Raw genomic sequence first — 19,132 nt, forward strand, 5'->3', positions numbered from 1 at the left:
ATTTTTTTTAAATTCAAGTAATTTCATTGGCTAAAACAAGGAAGGGAGGGAGGGAGGGAGGGAGGGAGGGAGGGAGGGAGGGAGGGAGGGAGGAAGTAAAGAAGGAAGGAACGAGATGGACAGACAGATGGAAAAGAGGGAGGGAAGGAGGGAGGGAGGAAGGAAGAGGAGAGATGGAGGGAGAGAAGGAGGGACAAAGGGAAAGAGGGAAAGAGAAAGGGAAGGAAGGAGGGAGGGAGGGAAGGAAGGAGGGAGGGAAAGAGGGAGGAAGAGAGGAAAGGAGGGAGCACACATCACGTAGCTGTGTATTATCTGCACTGTCTCCTAACCCTATCTGCTGTGAAGATAAGCCTGGAATGAGAAACACAATCTGTTTGTTCCTAGTGTCATTGCTTTTCTTTATCTCTTCCTCTAACTTCCTGTGACCCTCTGACCCTTTGCTTCTTCACCTTGAAGCTGGAATCTTCCTACCTCACAACAGTTTGCAAACAATACAACAGGCAAAGAAAATTCAAATGAAATATCTTCAATAGGATTCTACAAAACTTTAAGCTATCACTGCTCAAATAGCATCCATTGCAGATTTTAGACTGTTTTTCATTAAGTATGAATTTAAAGGCGATGCTGGGGAAAATCTTCTTAAGATGAAATGGGAGGAGAGACTCGGGATCTGGCAAACAGGCGGCCCACTTTGTGTGCTCAGTGACACCTGGGTGTGACAATCCCACGGCACTCCCATCTGTTATGTCTTCATTAACCCTCAGCTGTCTCAATAATGGGATATTGTTCATTGTTTCTCAATCTTCTCCAAATATTTCTACTTCTCTGTGTTTTTAGACTCACACCATCATGGTTACATAATAAACACTATTCTCCAGCTAGGCAACTTTGTTTCCCTGCGATGGGAGAAAAAATATTAGCTGTGGAAACATTTCTTGGGGTCAAACTATCTTCCAGATAATCAAAATAAGAAAATAATTCGTTAAAGGAGGAAGAATAGGTAAGTGGGTTTCAGAAAATGGAGCAGACATGATTAGGAAAAATTTAGCGGTGACTAGAATTTCTTCCAAATACAGCTTTCTAAGGACATTCAAGAGAGCTCTAAATTGCATGCATTTTGAGAACTACTAAACAAAATAAATGTAAGATCATCTGCCAAACTTCTAAAGGGGGAGGGGGCACAGCAGTTAGCATTTACCAACATAAGACTTTGTCCCTAGTGTGTCAGGGCGGCGGTGACCTAGGACAAAAGGACATGATATTCTAGAAATGCTGAGCTCAGTTCAGCTTTGACACCATACCATGAAGGGGACAACACGTATCTACAGAATGCACGCAGTCAGCCTCGGGACTCTGGTCTGTTCCACATCATCAACCGTTCTTCACCTATGGATGCTGGGTCAGCTCTAGGCGCTGGCCAGTCGGGAAATCTCCCAAGTCCTAAAACGTTCCCAGACACTTTTCAGCCCCTGCCTTTACTCAGCCTCTCAGATTCTAGGTGTTTGCTCTTTCCTTCTTCCCTTTGCCATCAGAAACCTTGTCTTCAAAGGGCCACCTTCCTTGTTTGTCACCGCCCTTCCCATAAACCTCTTTATAGAGCGGGAACTATCAAAATTGGCTGCATAGGAGAAAAGTAGAGCTTTAAAGAGGACTTTGATTCCTCTGTCTTGGCCAGAAAATTTTATTTGAAACACCTGCTACGAAGCTTAATATTGTCATCTTGAGAACGTCTAAAATTGCATAGGAAACAAGCCACTGAATATACTTTCTGAGAGATTATTTAGACTATGTTAGCCTCCCGCCATGCCTGCGAGGTCTTATCTTGATCAGTTTAGTTGAGGTAAAAACATCCACCCTAAAAGTGTGTGGTACCCTTTACTGGGCTTGGGTCTGGCATCCATTAATCTCTGCTTCCTGACTGTGGATGCATTGTGCACAGACATCTCAAGCTCGTGAAGCCAAGCCTGTCTTTTCAGGAGTAACCATACCCTCGACCTGTGTGCAAAAATAACCCTTTCTCCCCTTTCATCGGGGAATTTTATCAAAGCAACAAAAAAAGTAACTAAGACACTTGTGCATTTGGATTTTTCTTTCTGAGTTTCCAGTGATTTCAAAAATACAGCGAAAGCCGAGAACTATTACATTGGAGCTCTTGGTAGCCTGTGTAGATCTACGGCATTAAAAAAAAAAAAAATGTGTTTAAGAATGTTTTTAAGAGAAGAGGGCCCAGTAGATGATTCAGTCAATGCATTTGCTACACAAGCCGAAGAGCCTTAATTAGGATCCCCACCAGCCACAAAAGACAACACAGTAGCTCAACCACATGCTAACTCAGTGCCTCTGTGGAGACAGGAGGTAGAGATGGCTCAGTTGCAGGAAGTTCAATGACCAGGCAGCCAAGAGTACGTACCCGAAGAGCGACAGAGCCCCTGTTCACCCACGAGGTCAACAATTAATACTGACACCCAGTGTTGTCCTCTGACCTACACGTATGGACCCTGGCACCGTCACATGTGTGTTCACATTCATACACCAACACACACACAAATGCACACACAAATACACATGCACACATACAACTACAAATACACATGCACACAGAGAGGCACACAAATATATACACACAAAAACACATGCGGACACACACACAAATTAACATGCACACAGAGAGACACACGCACAGACACACACAGAGACACACAAATACACATGCATACACACAAACACACATACACAAATACACATGCACATGCATACAAATACACATGCACACACACAGACACACAGACACACAAATACACATGCACACAGAGAGACACACAAAAGAATTTTAAGAGGAAAAAGCATTATCGGATGTACTAAATGAAACAGATTTTTATATAAAAAATATCAACCTTTTCTTTAAATTCCTTTTTGACAGGCTCACACACAGAAACATCCCATCCTCCTGCCTTCACCTTCTGGATACTAGAATTAGAGAGGCATGTCACCAGGTAGACTCAGAGGCTGTTTTGAGGAAGAAGAGGAAGAAAATACTGGCTTCCTTTCTCAATAATTTCCTGATGTTATTAAGAATGCATCCAGCTCTTTCGTTTCTAGCTTGTATTTAATTTTCCAGATCTTTCGTTTCTAGTGGGTATTAATTCTGTTAGCAGAATTAATTCTTTGAAGAATCCCTTGAATTCTGTCATTCAAAGAAATAGGCCCACATCAAGCTCTGCACTGACACGAACCTTGGCAGCTTTAGAACCACATCAAAGCTTTCCATCCCAAGACCTGGTGAACCTGGATCTCTGAGGCTAATGCTGGAGCTTTGTTTTGTTTCTGCTTTGTTTTGTCAGCTGCGATTCAGACAATGGTGAAAATATCCATTCTGCGTGTCACTGATTCAAAAGAGAGGTCATCAGGTTTGTAGCTTTTACAAACACATTTGCTTTCTGCAGTGATATGTGGGACAGTTAAGGAACAGAAGCCATTACCATAAATCTATTATATAGGGAACATATTTGGAAAAAAATTACTAAACTTCAAACCAAGAAAAACACATGATGGCTATGACTGGGCTACAATTCTAATGCACATGAGAAAGCTCTGCTCCTGTGGCCGCTTTCAAAACTGGTGTTCTAGGTCAGAAGATTAGCAGAGGAAGAACTGAATTGCCTAGAATTATATAATGAATTCTCCAGCTTCCATTACGACAGCAAGTTTCCTCAGGTGTGTTAGCAAGTTACTTAATGAAGATCAATTACCCAAAGGAGCTGAGGAAACGTGGCTAGTCATTATCAGTAAAGTAGCTACTGGTGTAGGCAATTAGGTGAGACTCCTGTAAACTTTGAACTTATTAAAACACTTTAACTAGGTATCTAAGGCATGCTGTTACCCGAAAGTCAGGTGCACCACATCTGACCCATTATCCACCCAACACCCATCTGGACCTCACTTCTCTGTTAGTAATTTTTCCTGTCCTCAGTAATCACTGAGGCTACTTTACAGCATGAAAGATTTGATGCTCCTTCCCTTCAATGGACGAATAAAATGGAGCTGAGTTAAGGAAAAGAATAATCCGAAGAAAAAATAAACGTAAGCATTTGTGGAGAAAGTGTAGAGTGCTAATTCAATTCTGTGTGCTTCTGTTTTGTTTTCTGTTATGGCCCGTTGGCGTCACGGCCTTCCATGCAACCCCTGAGTGGGTTGTGTGACTTTTTGATCTTCCCAGTGGAATGGAGGCAATGCGACTCAATAAGATTCATTTGGAGCCTCCAAAAAGAAATGCTTCCACATCTGCTTCCTGCAATAAAGGTAAGAATCTGTCCAGGCAATTCCAAGGAGAGACATTAGGGATGCAACACAAGAAAGCTTAATCATGTAGCCAAGGATGCCTCCACCGGTCACCCTGAGCAAATGCTCCATTTGACCACAAGCATGCAAGACAGCCCCACTGAGCTCAAGTCCAGCCTTGTGAAGATCAGGGGGATCCTTCAACTGCTTGCCTCCACCCCAAGATGAGTGTCATTTTAAGCATTGTATTTGGGGAAGAGTTAAAATTGCAACTGCTAATGCCATTCTCTTCAGTGATTGATCGGCCTGGGCCCTCAAGAGCAGCAAGTGTTCTTAAGTGCTGAGCTCTCTCTCCAGGCCCCATGTCAGTGGTATTACTTTTTAAATTTATATTTTTCTCCTTGTATGAGTGTTTTGACTTCAAATATGTATGTGCAGCACATGCATGCAGCACCCAAGGGAGACAAATAATGTGCCAGATTCCCTGGAGTTACAGATGGTCAGGAGTCACCATGTAGGTGCTGAGAACCAAACCCTGGTCCTCTGCAAGAGCAGCAAATGATCTTACCCAATGAGCCATCTTTCCAGCCCCTCTTTAAGTAGCTTTAAAAAAGCAAATATCTTCTGCTATTGATCAGCACAAGTGCTACTTCATTTGTTTGGAAGACAGTGCTACTCTGTTTTACGTTTGAAGCCAAGTACTTTCTTACATTTTTCTTACGTTTGAAAGTAAGTACTTTTTCACTTATGAAGCACACTCTCCTAAAAGCTATGAGGAATATTTCAATAGATTTGATTCTGATTATAGCCTAAGAGATTGTACAGTGTTTCTCGGAAAGTCAATCCCCTCATTCACGTGGTTATGACACAACACGGAGGAGCTGTATAAAAGGGGCGCAAATGAACATGCCAAGGGATCTTACGATTATGAAGAGCCAGAGTCAGCTCAACTCAGCAGCAAGCACTGAGCTGTGGACCAAGAGATCTGCAGGTCCCCGTGGCTTGCTTTAAGTGTTCCATGGAAACGTCAGTGCAGGGGGAGACGTGAGCATTGGGCAAACTCATTAGAGAGAGCTAGCAAGCCATTGCTCCCAGATATTCACACACTCCCTACTTCCCTCCAGACTTTTGGTCGAATGATGTAACTTGAAAGTGAATTGACCCTCGTGAGACTTTCTGTTCTGTCCTCAATTGGGACTCATAAAATTGTCGCTGTTCCGTGTTAACGACACAGCTTTACTCTTTCATTATCACGGATTCTTAAGCCACTTGTTTCCCACCCTTTGATCCCGGAAATAGTCAAATTAAATAGTAACATTTTAAAAACTGGAGTGACTTTATGCTAAAAACTCATAATTCCCCATACCTCTATATACATCTCGTTAGTAAATAGATAATCAATAAACATATCTATTTTAAGGCTGAGGAGACGGCTTAGTGAGTGTAAGCATGAGAAGTCAAATCAAACCCTCATTCAGTGGCAAGATGTCAGATGTGACAACACATGCTTGGAAGCCCAGCACTGCGGTGCTGAGAGGAGCGGATGAGCCGGCCAGCCTGCCAAAACGTGGAGGGCCGAGTCTCATACTACAAAGTGGAGAATCAGCTGAGTAAGACATCCTGCTGTCAACATATGGTCTCCACATACGCACAAAGAAAGTGTCCCCATACACACATGTACACAGACAACTACACACACACACACACACACACACACACAAACACACACACTTCTGTTTTAACATTGATATCTTGAGTCATGTAAATACTGGTAGTGGACAGTAATTCAACAAAGAAATCAACGCTCTTTGTAACAGAAGGCGTGGCTCTGAACGCCCAGGAACAGACAGTACAAAAGCAACCCCCGGAGGAGAGCGATTGGTCTGGTCTGAGGCACCTTGGCTTCTTTCCCCTCCCAGCAGTTCCAGTTCAGGAAATGTTGGCTTTCCCTCAATTAGAGCTGATGTCCTCGCAGCCGCAATCAAACTCATAAATAAACTGAAGCTTTCCCATGAGAACCAACTGTCAAAACTGTTATGTCCAGACACAGAACCGAAGAGGCCTGGTTTGTAAATACTGCAGACATCTTTAAAGCTGTCCCTGTCTGTAGACCCGCAGGTCATCTTCTAACAAGCGTCCATGGGTGTGGCTTTCTGCTCCTGAGTTTTACTTAAACAAAATCCACAGAAGGCTAATTACTCAAAATGTAAGCATTTCCAGAGGATGCGAGACCACTAAATAGATTATTCTACGTGAATAATCTTGATTTTCCTCATTTCAAGCATTCCAGATCTTTGAAAAGCCATTTCTAAATCATACCAAACTCCCAAAATAACCTCAAACATCAGCAAGCTGTCTGGCCTGTGAAACAAGATGCATGCAGCTCAATAAGAGACTTTCCCATGCTTCAATCTGCTCCATGGCCGAAATCATCCATCTTGAACTTCATCCCTAACGTAGCATTGTCTAGAATACTGCATGCATGTAACTTTCCTAAAATGTGTTGGATGAAAGTTAATCCTTAGTATCAACTCTGATGAGGACAGCAATGCCAAATTAAAATATATAACAAACTACAGTTTATAATCGATAATGACCACTTAAAAATATCAACTCCTATTATGACTTATATCAAGTATATTGCATATAAAAGCATTTATATGAAATAAATAGGGACACAAATGTCTGATTATTTTTTAATGATAAACATTAAAGTTGGTTTAATAGTCTTACATTCAAATGTGCTTGTTTTGATTTGGCTCTTATAATTTATGTTAAAAATAAGTTTGTGTCCATTCCTTTCCCTCTGTATATACAATGACATTTAGTTAGCAGCAGTAACATCCTTGACCTATACCACAAAAAAGATTAATTTTCAGTAAACATATCTATTTTAGAATAGATTAGCTTTGCTAAGCAGAACTGTGCTCTTAGAGCAGAGGTTCTCAACCTGTGGGTCATGATCCCCTTGGCAAACCTCTGTCTCCAAAAATATTTACATGAGGATTCAGAACAGTAGCAAAATTGTAAAGTAGCCATTGAAATACTTTTATGGTTGGGGGGGTCACCAAAACATGAGGAACTAGTAAGGGGTCCCAGCATTAGGAAGGTTGAGAACCACACTTCTAGAGTGTTTTAGATTTTAAATTCATTTCTCAGTACTGGAGAGATTGTTGAGGGTGTAAGTGCGTGCCTGCACAGTGTGAAGTTCTGAGTTTGGACCTCCAGCACCACATAAAAGCCAGTATGTTGGCACACACTTGTAACTCCAGTACTGGTGGGAGGAGATAGGCAGATCACAAGTGTTCGCGGGCCAGCAAGTCTAGTTAAATTGACGAACTCCAGGTTTAGTGAGAGACTCTGTCCCAAAATATAAGGTAGAGGGCAATAAAAAAAAATAGCTGAAGTCAACCTCTGACTTCTCCATATGCACCATGCATGCCCAGACAGTCACACACACACACACACACACACACACACACGCGCGCGCGCACGCACAAGTGTGCCATGCACACTCTGCACACACACATCTTGGTGACTTTGTTTTGAATTTCCCACTTTAACAGGGAATGGGGAAACCTACCTGCACCTGCTGTGCTCCATCAGCGATAGAAGACACGGCATTCACATGTTTGAAAACTCTGTCTCCTTTACAAATTTACAAGCTCACTTTCTCTTGCTTTCTCAGTTTTTCGAGATCAGGTCTCATGTCATCCCCATGCTTGGGTCTCTCTTTTATAACTAAACAAATTTATAAACACATCTTGAAGGCCCAAACTGAAAACTACATTTACAAATATATAATTGTATTACATTTACATTGTATTTCATATATGATTACATAGAGCCATATCCTATACAAAACCTTATTGATAAAAGAAGGATATTTTATGCGTTTTACCACTCCATCAGTTAACATTAATACTTTGTGCTATGTAACTTCCTATACTCTGATGAGCTCTTACTACAATGTATTTTTCTCAAAATTATATATTTCTTGTGTAAGAAATCTCTTGTGTGCTCAAAAGAGATTTCAATTTAATAATACCAAATACTTAAGTATTTAAGGGATAAAAACAGCCAGTAATGCATCACAATTGCTTTAAATTTCCAAGTGAGTTTTATGCTTTACACTACTTGTTCAGGTTATTTTTAGTTGTGCCACAAGCTCTGCAGGAAATGTACCTACCTGAAAAATTAGAATAGCTGAGCTTCATCTGGACACCTAGAGAGAGCGCTACTGTAGTCCCATGCCTCTGCCTTATTAACTTATAAAAATCTGAAAGATTGGGTCATCTTTACGTGTGGGCTTTGGTAATGTTGTTTATACACTGAGCTAAAGCATGGGAATAAACAATGCTTGTACTCAAAAAGATTTTTGCTGTTAAATATATGGTAGATACTTCAAATAAATGCATAACTTATTTTATAATATTGCTATAAACCCCAAAACTTTCCCAACAGACCCACAAACAAAAGCAAGATCTTTTTATAGATTTTCTCATTCCTTCCTACTGCATTCGACATTTCTATGTGAACAGAACATGTCTGCCAAAAACACACTCAGAATTCCACTGTTAACAGATACCAGTAAAAATAAAGCTTTTGAAAACACATAAAGAGAAGAAACAGCATGTTCTGCAGGCTGGGAGTCTGGGGAGATCTCAAATGATTTTCATTAGCCCTTGGCCCTGGCATCATTGCCCTTCGGTGTCTCAGACCCCAGATGAATGGGGCAGTTCTCATTGCTGGGGCTGATGAGCAACCATTTGTGTAGTTTGATTTCGTTTCTTACTTTCTTAATGGTACTTACAATGGAAAATCCCCAGAAAAATAACTTGCCCATTTTTGAACTCTGAAAGCGGGTCAAAGGTTGTTGCTTCCAAACAACACAAACCTGTAAGAATCCTTCCAGGTCTCAGTGACTGCTCACTTCTAGGAACTACAAAGGGAAAAAAATTGCATGAAATAAAATGGGGAGGAGGTGACCTCACAGCAAAAGCTTGTGCTTAAACTCTGCATGGCAATGATATTCAAAGAAGAAATAGTTTTCTGGCTGAAGCTCCTTAGGGGAAACAGTTTTCTTAGTATCAGACACTAAAATTGGTACATCACATGGCATAGAGAAAGCTTACAAAATAATATGAACTTGATAATATGAAAATGCTTTCAGCAATTACTTTGTTGAAGTTACGCAATGGTCATTTCTGTAATTGTGTTAAAATTTGTAATATTAAAATATAAATTTTACTTTCAATAAAATGATAAATGAGGAAGAGATAAAAGTGTCAGGTATCAGACGCCAGAGAAAAATGGAATCTGTGATATTTATGTGTATTATTTCTCTAGAACAAAAGAGCTACCGTTTCTCTGCAGAAGGTTGAGTTATGAGGGCACTGCCAGAACCACGACGTGTGTTCAAGGAACATCGGAGATGAGCAGTCCTGTTGGTCCCACAGATACACACACTGTTCATGAACAAGATAATATAAACTTCTGCTTTGATTATTAAAGGAGTTTTGCTTTTGCTCTGTGCCTCACATAGCATGGAGATGCATGTAAGTATGTAAATTCATTCCAAAGAAGTCCTTTATAAAGGAAGATTTGATAGGACGTCAGTATGCACCATGCATTATTCCAAAACCTACCTATTTTTTCCATTTAATGAATTGTTTTTAGTTTCTTAAATTTATGGTAATTATGTTGATGCAAAATTGACTTTCATTCAGTTTCAAAATAAATTTAAAAGCATTTTTCTATTTTCTCTTTAAGGTGAATTAAATGCCATAATAATTTGTCCCTAATACCTGTCCCTCCCAGTTACGATTTTCCCCTGAAAGGTCCTGCCACTTGAGGGCCATGCTCACTTAAGTATATACAAGATAATGTCTCTCGAGAACTCAGTCTGCCAGAGAAGTTCAGGTGAGCTGAGTTAGAGCCATGAGTTTTACAGGAGAAACCATTCTACATAAAGAAATATGGAATCTTAGAATAAACGTTCCAAACCTTACCTGTCTTGCTAAAACTTTAAATGAGTTTTATTTATAAGTAGCTAAGGTATTACGCTCACAGAAGTTCCGTTAAGTTTATGTGGTCCCAGGAGCACATCTGAAACAGATTTTCTTGTCAAGTGTACTGATAACCAGAGGCAAATCCCTTGAGAGGTGGAGAAACTGGCAGAAACACGCTGAGAAAGAGAGGTCTGGAGGAGATTGCTAAGGAGAAAAGTCAGGCCTGGAAACAGCTATTCCGATGAGAGACTCTGGAGAGCTGGAGGATGTCCAAGGGGACACGGTACCAAGAGCAGGTGCAGGGGAAAAGGGTAAAATAGCAAAGACAAGAGTTTGTCCCGATTGCCAGCTTGCCCCAAAATGAAACAACAATCAGGGAGGAAGTCAGAGCCCAACTGCACTTTCTCTGAGGATTATGGCTAATTATACGAACCCTTTAAGATGAGCCTCCCGTCTCTCATCTCCACCACGTGTGGTAGAAGCAACGACAGGGCCCGCATGCCAGCTGATCAGTACATCTCATCCTGTATCTAACCTTGACCCATTTCCTATACTTGCTTTAAACAACTGCCTGGGTGAAAGTATGGCCTCTTAGTGACAGTCGGGGGAATTAACTCAGATCACCATGAACACCGAGCAAATAATCGAAATTCACCATCGGTTTGTACTAAACCGATCTTACCTTTCACAAAAAGCCAGGTCTCTGTATTTAAATAATGTAAGTATAGGGAAGATGATGCCCATTAGGAAGAGTGCCGGAGCATATAACTTAAGAGCTGTGAAGAGGATTTGGCATAAACCCATCTGCTTCCATCTCCAAATACTCAGACGAGATGGCCAGGTGGGTCAGCCTCTGTCCAACACACCTGGCCTTCTCAATGACAAGCAGTCCCCTGTTTGAGCACTTCCTGGAACAAGCATGAATGGGAAGGAAAACAGAGATTAATTGTGTAGGGTTGGGAGACCCCTGAGGTCAATACCCATTAGGGCAATAATTTTGGATTTTTGCATAGTTATAGCCATCGCTTTACAATATTTACAGCCGCACGCGTAAGTAGACGTCATTGTGCTTAAGTCCTTATGCGTGGATTTAAGTAGAATTTACTTTCGAAATGTTCTAAACAGATTTATATTAGAACTGTGTTAAGCATTACCAAGGTATAATATTTCTATTAATGAACCTGCAATAATATTTACTGAGTGTATAAAATGACCACATTTTAGATCATTCCACTCTTTAAGATCCACCCACATTCAGGATGACGCAATAACAGGAGTCTGCTCCATAGATTTCTAGTATTCTGATTTAACCCTAAGATCAAGAACCAGTGGCTCCTACTTGAGATTAACATCTAGTATTGCTACCATTTCCTATTTTTGCATGCCTACAATATTTTGGTGGGAAGATAATAGAAAGTTGACATTTAACTCCTTTGTTTTAAGTAAGTTCCAACTTACTTAAAAATTATTCATTTTCAATACTAAATTCTCAAGTACACAACAAATAATTTTAAAAATCCAGCTTAAAGAATTAGAAATCAGTGACCCCTATGGAGAAAGAGCATTCCCCCTGACATATACCAAATAAACCACATTATCGGAGTCCATCCTACTATGTCCGTAATTTTCTGGTCAATCCTACAGCCCTACTCTCTGCCTTATTCCTTCCCTAACTGCTCACCTAATAGTCCCAGAGGACATAGAAAATGTCCACTCCAACACAGTAGCTATGAAACTCAGATTTATCTCAGAGAACATAACTTCAGGAAGATGCAGCATTTGTAGCACAGAAACCCTGCCCTTGAGTACAATCAATGCATAGAATCGAACACCGCATTTTTCAGTCAGAAGAGTGTGCAGCAGCACCCAGCCCCGGGGAGAGATCGCACAAGTTTTCAAAAGTTTTCCCAGCGCTGTGCCACTCATGTGCCTGAATAGCTAAGATGTTTTTGAAACTTATTTTGAGGAGCTGATAAGGGCTATGTCCCGAGCTCCAGAAAAGAGAAAATAAAAGGGTTTCTTCAGTATGCACGAAGTTAAACGTGAAGCTCTCCTTGTGGCTCTGCTGTAGTTTAAAGACACATTCCTCGGGTGGAAGATGAAGGAGAGAAACCGCTGTGGCTGACAGTCCCAGAGACACCTGGGATGCAGCAAGACTTACCTAAAGATGGGTCTTTGGAGATGTTTCTTCCTGATTGTGACATACTCATCCATTTAAAGATGAAGTTTTAACTTCTTCCTGGAAAGCAGTCCAAAAAATCCAGGGCGGGAATGTGGAAGCTTATCCTGAGCTATTGTGCTGCAAGGAGCCCAGAAGGAAAAAGTAGTTTCCTCTTTCTCTTTTTGGGTGCTGGGAGAAAACTTCCCTGTTCTCTGCCAGCCGGGCAGTGTGTCCATAGAGGCCACATAAGACAAGCACGTTGGGGCACTCCCCCACAGGGCAGGGTGTGCAAAACCCACCAAGAGTCACGTTGATACAGGCAGGAGAAACACACGGGACCCTCGGAAACAGGACCAAACAAACAGAAACCTTCCTACCCCAAGCGACACCCAGGTAGGAGCTCCCCCTAAGTTATTGCAGCCATGAGAGCTCTCCTTCCACATGCCGGTCAAGCCGGCAAGGCTAAGTCCCTCCCTGTCTTTAAAACAGCCTGTTCTGAGGCTCAACTTTTTCTTCAAAATAAAAGTTGTACAGCTGGCCAAGCAGTCCCAAGTGAGTGCCCTCTGCAAGTCAGTCCTGTTAAAATAAGAACTGTATATGAATTACTGAAGAAAGATGGACTGGAGTTACACAGCTGGCTTCGCTTCAAGAGATTGTAATTATTTTATAGTCTTGCTTTATTCACGCTGGATGGAGTGTGGGGACGACTCATCTTCTGGGGCATGAATAACCTAATAACCTACACTCGGCCGAGACTGGAGATGCCACTCCAGCTGATAGAAGTCCCCGTGTGCTGGCCGGAGTCCAGAGCTAGCAAAACAAGCATTGCTCGAGCCTGTTAGAGAAAGTGTACCCAGATGCTTCTGCGCTCAAATGCACTTTTCCAAGTAGAAAAACTCTGAAACTGGCACTACCAAAATGAAAACAAAACACAAACACATACAGGTACACACAGATAAATAAATGCTGGATAAATAAACCCAAATAGTCTGGGTATATAAGATCTTATAGCATGGCAAATTTTAATTATTTAACAATAAAAGGGAAGCCAAGCAATGTAAAGAAGTGTGGGCAAATCTGTGAGCTAGGAGAGTGCAAATCATAGTTTTTCAAGGTAAGTTATTGTGAACACTTTCCTGAATTGTTATTTAAGCTCCTGATGGACCAGGAAAGAGTCCTTAAATTACAGGCCAGAGGTTCAGTATGTAATTTAATGAGCCACCTTGGAGCGTGATTAAAACAGCTTAAAAATGCATAACATAACAAGGAAAGTGAGTAGACATGGCTTTGATTGAATGATCCAGAAAAAGCCAGATCAAAAGACTCAAAGGTAGGGAACTGTTTGTAATCATGTGTAGACAGTTAAGATAAATAAGACTACCTTTTTCTTTTCGTCACCAAAGGGACAGAAGAGTTATAAGAATCACCGAATTTATCAAGAAGTTCTAAACCATACCAGGAAGTGCAAATCGGGCTGAGAAGGCACTGAACCAAAAGTAATAAATGTGTATGAGTTCAGCTTTGGTCTTGCAGCGAATACGGGGCAAACTTCTTGTCTGTCCGGACTCCAGTTTCAATGCTTATAAAATGAAGTTTTAATAGCAAATGAATTCTGTAGCCCCTTTTGAGGTTTCATGCTTAATTTTCTTCTTGCAAATAAACCATCATAGGAATTATGATGCCTATATAAAATCTACATTAAAAAAAATTTGCTATTAGGTATCATATGAATGCGCATATATTTATAGAGAGGCATCTAAATCAATGTGTCCATCATTAACAACAACAGACAATCTTGAACTCACATGACATTTTACACAGCAACAAGCTAGGTAGGAAGCCATGCCAACAAACAAGCCCAGCAGTAGACCTGTTCAACACACGTGTGCTCTATTATAACCATGTGTGTTGGCTTTCGTTATCATATAGAAAAGTAGCTAAACAATTATATATTTCATTGTATTCTGTCTTTCTTGTAATGGTGTGCATCTATTACTATTAATATGATGCAAAGATTCCACAAAAGAAATCAAGAAAATAAACAAACAATAAATTTCAAGACCTAATTCCATCTACCTTTAGAAAGAAAAGTGTTGCACGAATCTTGTGAGTTTGCTCAGCAGTTGAGAGCACTTACTGCTCTGCCAGGGACCTGAGTTTGTTTACCGGTGTCCACACCACTGGAATTCCAGTTTCTGGGAACCTAGTGCCCTAGCATGACCTCCTTGAGCACGTATGTGTATGCACCCATGCAAGCCTGCATCCTCCCCCAACATACAAATAGAAAATAAATCTTTTAAAATAATATGAGATAATATTTTTCATGACCATAAAAACTCTCAACACAATGCCAATTAACATTTAACCATGTTCCTGCCAAAACCAACATATTGTTTATTTCAAACTCAAGACTCCATTATCGACTGAAGAACTCAGAGGTTGTTTAAACTTACCACAGGAAAGTTATTACAACTTTCCTTGTGTTCAGTTTATATTCTTTGTTCATTTAAGTCATTAAAAAAAGACAGGAGAGAATCACATTTACATTAAGCACAATGTTTAAGCCCCATCTTCATCCAAAAATGCAATGAGAATGTGTCCACAGGCTAAAACATTCTCTTAAAACAAAGGAAAAATAATTTTTCTCATTTATACAGTTTTCGTGTGTGTGTGTGTGTTAATACACATTCATGACCAAGAACTTGTATGGAAGTCAGAAAACATTTTACAGTAACTGCGTCTCTCTACCCACCAACATGTGTCCTGGGGCTTGAACTCAGGCCCTCAAGGGTAGCTAGCAAGTATCTCTACCAACTAAATCATCTCATTGACCCCAAAGCATACATTTTTTCAACAAATGTTTTCATTTATTTTCTTAAAGAGCATTTAAATTTGATTTTGGGAAGAGGAGTTGCCTTTTCTAGCATTCAACCTTAACGTAACATTCTATGAGATGAGAAGTTATCAACTTTAGTTAAATTACAAAGATATACCACTTTATGAACACAACCATCTACACAAAATACTAAAAGTTATGGAGCAAATAACCAGGGCAAATGGCTTATAATATAGACTAAGTATAATTTATTGAGATTTTAATTAGAACTGAGGTCAGAGATAAAGTTTGTTTTTCCTAATGTTGCAAACTAAATTCACCCTGGTTGGCCTAATATTTTATTTATTTATTTATTTATTTATTTATTTACTTATTTATTTAATTTATACATTTTATTTCTTTACAAAAGAAAATAAACTACATCTTTTTTCATTATACATACCCAATCCAAGTTTCCACTCTCTCTCCTCCTTTCATTCCCTCCACCTATCACCCCACCTAACCCCCCCATCCACTTCTCAGAGAGGGTAAGACACATTACTTTGGGGAAGAGCCAAGGCCCTCCCTACTATATCTAGGCTGAGTAAGGCATCCATCCAAAGAGAATAGGTTCCCAAAAAGCCAGTACAAGCAGTAGAAATAAATCCTGGTGCCAATTTCAGTGGCCCCTCAGTCTGCTCCAGCCATGCAACTGTGAACACATTCAGAGGGACAAGTTTGGTCCTGTGCTTGCTCCTTCCCAGTCTGGCTGGAGTTGGTGAGATCCCATTAGCTCAGGTAGACTGTTTCAGTGGGTGTACCCACCATGGTCTTGACCTCTTTGCTCATATTCTCATTTTTCCCACTCCTCAGCTGGGCCAGTGCCCGGATGCAGGTCTCTGCCTCTGTTTCCATCAGTTGCTGGATGAAGGTTCTATGGTGCTATTTTAGACATTAATCAGTCTGACTTCAGGGCACCCTCTCCTCTATTGCTTAGGGTCTTTGCTGGGGTCATCTTTGTGGTTTCCTGGGAATTTCTCTAGAGTCAAGTTTCTTCCTAGCTCCAGAATGGCTCCCTCAATCAAGATACCTCTTTCCTTGCTCTCATCTCTGTCCTTCATTCAGGTGAAACATCAAAATATCTTTCTTAACTAACTTATTGTGTGTAGTCAATCACATGGATCCACGTCTGTGATGTTTCCAGCCAGAAGCACCCTGAGAGAATCATAATGTTTTCTCTCAATCACCAAGAAAATCAGGTAAGCAGTTTGTTCTCTGCCTGTGATGCTGAAGTCTCAGATAAGCAATGTTAGGAAGATCATGTGATACTCTGCTTCCCAGGCAATGGGAAATGAGCTTGTCGGCCAACGATCACTTTATCTGCTAAACTGTCAAGTGACTCCGGGCTAGAGTGAACTGTGTGCTGCTATCACTTTAAACAGAATGTAATGAAATGTATCACGTGTTACCCATTTCCGAGAGTGCTCAGTGGAAGGCTAAACAGAAATAAGAAAAGAAAAGAGCAAATGGCATTCTTTGCTTTTGTTAATACATTCATGTGGTTTTATTTTGCTTTGCTTTTGTTAATACATTCGTGTGGTTTTATTTTGCTTAAAGAAAAAAAACTTCACTTTTCACTTTTGTGGCCCAAGCTCCCACCAGGTTTGAAGGCATGAGAGCTTAGTCCAGTCATTTCCAATATTTCATACTGCTTGATACAGCAAGCATAAAAGATGACATGTGCTTGTGATACTCCCTTAAAAAACTACCTAGACCTTACTATAGCCCTAGGACAGAAACAAGAAAACATGAATTATGCTAACATGAGCATAGATTTTACTTGTCATAACTACAAACGTTCTAGCAGTTGTGGGGACTGGCACATGGCCAATTACACCAGGAGAGAAATGGCAGAGGGCCACTCCTTTCTGATGGTCTAGCCTGGTCTCTGCTCCTTCAGCACTGAGAAGAACTCACGTAAGGGAAAGAGTGGAGAGATCTCCAGAGAACACGAGGTGACCGGTTCTCTCCACATAGATATCCAGAGCTTCCACACTTTAGGTCATTCTTCCAAATGAATGGATTGCTACAGATTTCACAGCTGGTTGAGAATCTGGAATTTGAACTCAGATGTCTCTTTCCAGAGCCACATGAGCTTATGTTTGTTGCTGTAATTTTTCCTCCTACTATGTAGTAGATATACTCACCCTGAAGTAATGCGGGCTCTCTCTAGTCAACATTCAATCTTTTCTAGAGGACTCTAGAAAAAGAGGAGAAACATCTAGAAAGGAGAAGCATTCTTTCTTCTCATAACCCACAACTCTACTTAAATATCAAGACACTACCCATTACTTCTCCAATAATTCTAAGAACTAGCCCAAGAAACCCTTCCATGGGGTCATGTGATAATCAATATGAACTAAACTTACTGACCAATGATTTTTCCTTACCAAGATCTGAATGGATGCTCCCTTCTATCAGAAAAATTCTTGGCCTAATGCCAAGGACCATGTATTCAAACCCTAGACCTAATAGCAATTTTCTTGGCAATGTCCTGTGTGTTGTCAGTTTCGTCAAGAGTCACACTGAGAGGTTAAGCCACCTGTCTTCTGAGACCCTTTCCTGCTCTGACACTCCATGACTCTCTCTCACACAACTTTAGGGTAAACTGACAAGCCAGTTAAAGGCAATACCCATCTAAGCGCAAATTCTACAGGCGCTTTTAGCGTCACTTAATCTCAAGTTGCATATAACACCAAAACACTCTGCAGAAAATCTCCTTTGCTTTAGGCTTTTACTTTCAACCACGCATGTTCAAGGGTCCACATACTCTGGCTACTTGGACAAATCATCTTACAACTGAGTCCTCCATTCCAAACTTCACCAGTGAAGAAGAAATATGCCTTTCCCCATCTTTTGTAGCAGAAAACATCCTATCTCCTGAGGACCTATCACCTAGTATTAAACAAACAAAGAGGAACAATTAGTCGAAGACGTTCAAGTCTACATGTGCTGGTCACTGATATCACAAAGAGCACTCAGAACTTGGTGAGCCCTCTCTGGTTTGAACAAAGCCAGGATTAGGAGAGTGCTAGTTTACAAGGGATTCAGATACCCCATTTGGGTATTCCAGTGAGCTGCTTATTTGCCTTGCTATTGTCTTTGCTAATATCAGCCCCACCCATTGTATGAAGCAAATAAATGCTTCTGACTGACAGGGGAAAGGTCACACTCACACAAATGAAAGACTGAACAGCACATTGCTCCGTTACATTATGAAGCTTTCTTATTCATCCTAGTGGGTGCATGGTGATGACCTTATACCATGACATTAACATCTGCCCCACATCAGGCTCCCACATCTCTGCACCCCATGTCCAAACTGATCTTTCAATTCTTTTCCTTGAGCGTTGTTTTCCTTGAGCGTTCCACATCTTGCCTACCTCGCCCGTTCACATTGGTCCCTTTGTCTAAAGCGTTTTTCTCCTTCTCGTTGCTCTTACCTTAGCTGCCATGACACCTGTGCCTCTCCCCACAGCCCATCGGAATTCCACACGCCTGTAGCATGTCTTTCTGTCCTCAGAGCATCACAATCTGTGTCTATGACAATCTATGTAATTATGTGCGCTCAAACTTCCCCATCAAGACTCCAAGATGCAGTGAAGGAAGAAGGGGGCAGAACATCTAATCCTCCAGGCTGTGTTAAAATAAAATCTAACCAAATTATACAAACATGACATTTACATCATATGTGTGACTATAAGCCTCTAAAAATAGACTCATATTGATTTCTTGTAATGTTTCAAGACGTTCTCTAACGCACAGTGTGCTTCTATTTGTCGTCATGCGTCTTCAAGTCAGGAGTGT

General features: G+C 40.8%; 1 protein-coding gene across 13 annotated transcripts in view; it reads right to left on the reverse strand.

Annotated features, from left to right (window-relative positions):
* Nucleotides 1-19,132, reverse strand: part of Pde1a (phosphodiesterase 1A) — a 256,187-nt gene that overhangs the window by 167,906 nt on the left and 69,149 nt on the right. The window contains exon 1 of one of the 13 annotated variants that reach the window (XM_048425917.3): nt 12,451-12,985. The exons of 11 other annotated variants lie outside the window; for them this stretch is intronic. In XM_048425917.3, coding sequence (XP_048281874.1) covers nt 12,451-12,503 — 53 coding nt within the window. In that variant the 5' untranslated portion in view covers nt 12,504-12,985. Of the gene's footprint in view, nt 1-12,450; nt 12,986-19,132 lie in introns of those variants that run through there. One more of the 13 variants, XM_085680917.2, reaches the window with a different exon arrangement.

The sequence above is a fragment of the Myodes glareolus genome, chromosome 21, assembly GCF_982192425.1.
Source record: "Myodes glareolus chromosome 21, mMyoGla1.1, whole genome shotgun sequence".
NCBI lineage: Eukaryota > Metazoa > Chordata > Mammalia > Rodentia > Cricetidae > Myodes > Myodes glareolus.